At 40.5% G+C, this 4211-nt stretch overlaps 1 protein-coding gene across 1 annotated transcript in view; it reads left to right on the forward strand.

The window, feature by feature from the left end:
- The window catches only part of LOC110462037, a 23923-nt gene extending 19981 nt beyond the window's left edge, over positions 1 to 3942 (forward strand). The window contains exon 15 of the mRNA XM_021515813.1: positions 2096 to 3942. Within this exon, the coding sequence (XP_021371488.1) occupies positions 2096 to 2257 (162 nt within the window). The 3' untranslated portion in view covers positions 2258 to 3942. The remainder of the gene's footprint in view (positions 1 to 2095) is intronic.
- Positions 3943 to 4211: the final 269 nt, after the last annotated feature.

Consider the following 4211-nt stretch of genomic DNA (forward strand, 5'->3'; position numbering starts at 1 on the left):
CAACAGTGAAGGGAGTACCCAAAACCTTGTCTAGTTTAGACAACAGTGAAGGGAGTACCCAAAACCTTGTCTAGTTTAGACAACAGTGAAGGGAGTACCCAAAACCTTGTCTAGTTTAGACAACAGTGAAGGGAGTACCCAAAACCTTGTCTAGTTTAGACAACAGTGAAGGGAGTACCCAAAACCTTGTCTAGTTTAGACAACAGTGAAGGGAGTACCCAAAACCTTGTCTAGTTTAGACAACAGTGAAGGGAGTACCCAAAACCTTGTCTAGTTTAGACAACAGTGAAGGGAGTACCCAAAACCTTGTCTAGTTTAGACAACAGTGAAGGGAGTACCCAAAACCTTGTCTAGTTTAGACAACAGTGAAGGGAGTACCCAAAACCTTGTCTAGTTTAGACAACAGTGAAGGGAGTACCCAAAACCTTGTCTAGTTTAGACAACAGTGAAGGGAGTACCCAAAACCTTGTCTAGTTTAGACAACAGTGAAGTGAGTACCCAAAACCTTGTCTAGTTTAGACAACAGTGAAGGGAGTACCGAAAACCTTGTCTAGTTTAGACAACAGTGAAGGGAGGACCCAAAACCTTGTCTAGTTTAGTCAACAGGGAAGGGAGTACCCAAAACCTTGTCTAGTTTAGTCAACAGGGAAGGGAGTACCCAAAACCTTGTCTAGTTTAGACAACAGGGAAGGGAGTACCCAAAACCTTGTCTAGTTTAGATAACAGGGAAGGGATTATCCAAAACCTTGTCTAGTTTAGACAACAGTGAAGGGAGTACCCAAATCCTTGTCTAGTTTAGACAACAGTGAAGGGAGTACACAAAACCTTGTCTAGTTTGCTAGACAACAGGGAAGGAAATACCCAAAACCTTATCTAGTTTAGACAACAGTGAAGGGAGTACCCAAAAACTTGTCTAGTATGCTAGACAACAGGGAAGGGAGTACCCAAAACCTTGTCCAGTATACTAGACAACAGTGAAGTGAGTACCCAAAACCTTGTCTAGTTTAGACAACAGTGAAGGGAGGACACAAAACCTTGTCTAGTTTGCTAGACAACAGGGAAGGAAATACCCAAAACCTTATCTAGTTTAGACAACAGTGAAGGGAGTACCCAAAACCTTGTCTAGTTTAGACAACAGTGAAGGGAGTACACAAAACCTTGTCTAGTTTGCTAGACAACAGGGAAGGAAATACCCAAAACCTTGTCTAGTTTAGACAACAGTGAAGGGAGTACCCAAAACCTTGTCTAGTATGCTAGACAACAGGGAAGGAAGTACCCAAAACCTTGTCTAGTATACTAGACAACAGGGAAGGGAGTACCCAAACCTTGTCCAGTATGCTAGACAACAGGGAAGGGAGTACCCAAAACCTGATCCAGTACACTAGACAACAGGGAAGGGAGTACCCAAAACCTTGTCTAGTATACTAGACAACAGGGAAGGGAGTACCCAAAACCTTGTCGAGTATGCTAGACAACAGGGTAGAGAGTACCCAAAACCTGGTCCAGTATACTAGACAACAAGGAAGGGAGTACCCAAACCTTGTCCAGTATGCTAGACAACGGGGAAGGGAGTACCCACACCTTGTCCAGTATGCTGGACAACAGGGTAGAGAGTACGCAAAACCTGACCCAGTATACTAGACAACAAGGACGGGAGTACCCAAACCTAGTCCAGTATGCTAGACAACGGGGAAGGGAGTACCCAATCCTTGTCCAGTATGCTGGACAACAGGGTAGAGAATACCCAAAACCTGGTCCAGTATGCTAGACAACGGGGAAGGGAGTACCCTGTTGTCTAGTATTCTAGACAAGGTTTTGGGTGCTCCCTTCCCTGTTGTCCAGTATGCTAGACAACAGGGAAGGGAGTACCCAAACCTTGTCCAGTATACTAGACAACAGGGAAAGGAGTACCCAAACCTTGTCCAGTATACTAGAAAGTGGGTTAGTGAGTTTTAAAAACCTTGTGAGTATACAATGCAATGAACAAGGCGTTTTAGCAATATATCAATTAACATCTGTGAAACCAGTTTATTCATTTACAAAATATTTTTTAATTTTTAAAATTTATAATTTAAACAAATCTTTCTACTTACAGGGAGATTTGGACAGAGACGTGTTGAACCAAACAGCTCACCAGAAATTTCACGAGCTACAGTTGGAGCTTGGAGCTCGTGTAGAACGTCTCAAGGAAAACATGGACTATGCGTTGGTTTCCGATTGGCTGCTGTCAGTGCGCGGTTTTGAGGATAGGAGGTAGTAGTGATTGGTTCGGCTTGATTTAGAGACAGTTGAAGATTCCAACATGACCAGATCAAAGTTTTCCTGTCGATTTTACCATTAAGACAACCATTGTATTAAGATCTTTTTTTTACCTTGTACAAAAAACTTACTTTTTAGAAATGTTTTTTACATACAAGATAATTTCTTGTTTTAATAAGGAAAGTTTCTCTTAATAAGTTTTAGACCATGTAAAGTATGAATATTTTGTTACGATTTGAAGACCTCAATCAAAATAAAAAATAATTTCTCATTTTCTCCTTTAAAAACACAATATAGCACATGTAACACAATAACCTAGCTGGTCTAACAGCCTTTCGTAATTATCATACACCCTGATGCCCAAGTTTCCTCTGGCCCTGACACCAGACAGACATTTTGACAGATAGATACTTGTACCAGACATCTATCTGTCAAAATGTCAAAGTCTGGTGTCAGGGCCAGCGGAAACTCGGGCTAACTTCCCCGGTGTTACTGTCGATGAATAATTTCATTCAGAGATATTCTGAAATAAACAGAATATGAAATATTGATTTAAAAAGCAAGATAACTTACATATATATTGACACATGTGTTTCAAGTAAAAATCAATATACAAATCTCCAAGTCGCATAACTTTCGCTGTGATATCCTGAACACAAGTATCACGTTTCGTAATCTTGCAGGGTGTCTGGACACTTCTCACATACGTGATAATGTCCCGCCCGGCCAAGATGTATGGTCGCTGTACCCGCTAGCTTTCCCTTAAGCACCAAAAATATACAAGTAATTAAATATATAACACTGGACTGATATATATATTTTTTTTATATATATATGTAAATATATCAGAGTTTTGAAACTCCTGATTGCTTGACAGCGAGAAGAAATTTTGTAAAATTCTCAAATTAATGTTCACCTGCTGTGTGTTTAAATTGACATAGTTGTTTGTCAATGGTTTGCCGAATTGTGGACAATTTCAGCAAGGCATTTTGTTATCCATATGAAGAATATGTTGCTAATGTCTTGATCTCTGGACATTTCCCTACACCATCTTGGAGATTTCCCTACACCATCTCGGACATTTCCCTACACCATATCTCGGACATTTCCCTACACCATCTCGGAGATTTCCCTACACCATATCTCAGACATTTCCCTACACCATCTCGGAGATTTCCCTACACCATATCTCGGAGATTTCCCTACATCATCTCGGAGATTTTCCTACACCATCTCGGACATTTCCCTACACCATCTCGGAGATTTTCCTACACCATCTCGGACATTTCCCTACACCATCTTGGAGATTTCCCTACACCGTCTCGGAGATTTCCCTACACCATATCTCGGAGATTTCCCTACACCATCTCGGAGATTTCCCTACACCATCTCGGACATTTTCCTACACCATCTCGGAGATTTCCCTACACCATCTCGGAGATTTCCCTACACCATCTCGAACCATAACAACTCAATGCATTAAAATGTTTCGGAGGGTACGTGACATCCTTGCACTGTGTGACCTTCGACCCAAAGTTTGTCCTTTCCCTAACTGTTGTAAAAGACTAGGACATTTATCAGAGTTATCACTTTTCATCTCCTGTTGGCATAGTAACTAGGTACTGGTGGCTGTCTTATCTGTCTTCCCCATGAGGGGTGCTACCCCCTCCCCCGTAAAAAATAGATAAATAAATAAATATTGAATAAAGATAAAGAACTATTAATAAGCATAACAGTATTTTTTATACGACTTGTCGTAAGTCGTCTGTCCCTTAGACTCGTATAAACACTATCAGTGAAGAAATACACGCGCACATACATGTACCACATACATGGTACTTTGGAATGTCATAGTTTTGCAGACTAAACCTTTTGGTTAGATACAAATATAAGCATTATTATATCTTTTATTAGATTTGCTATAATTTTTTTTTTTTTTTTGTGTCTTTGAG

Source organism: Mizuhopecten yessoensis, unplaced genomic scaffold, assembly GCF_002113885.1.
Source record: "Mizuhopecten yessoensis strain PY_sf001 unplaced genomic scaffold, ASM211388v2 scaffold10733, whole genome shotgun sequence".
Taxonomy (NCBI): Eukaryota; Metazoa; Mollusca; class Bivalvia; order Pectinida; family Pectinidae; genus Mizuhopecten; species Mizuhopecten yessoensis.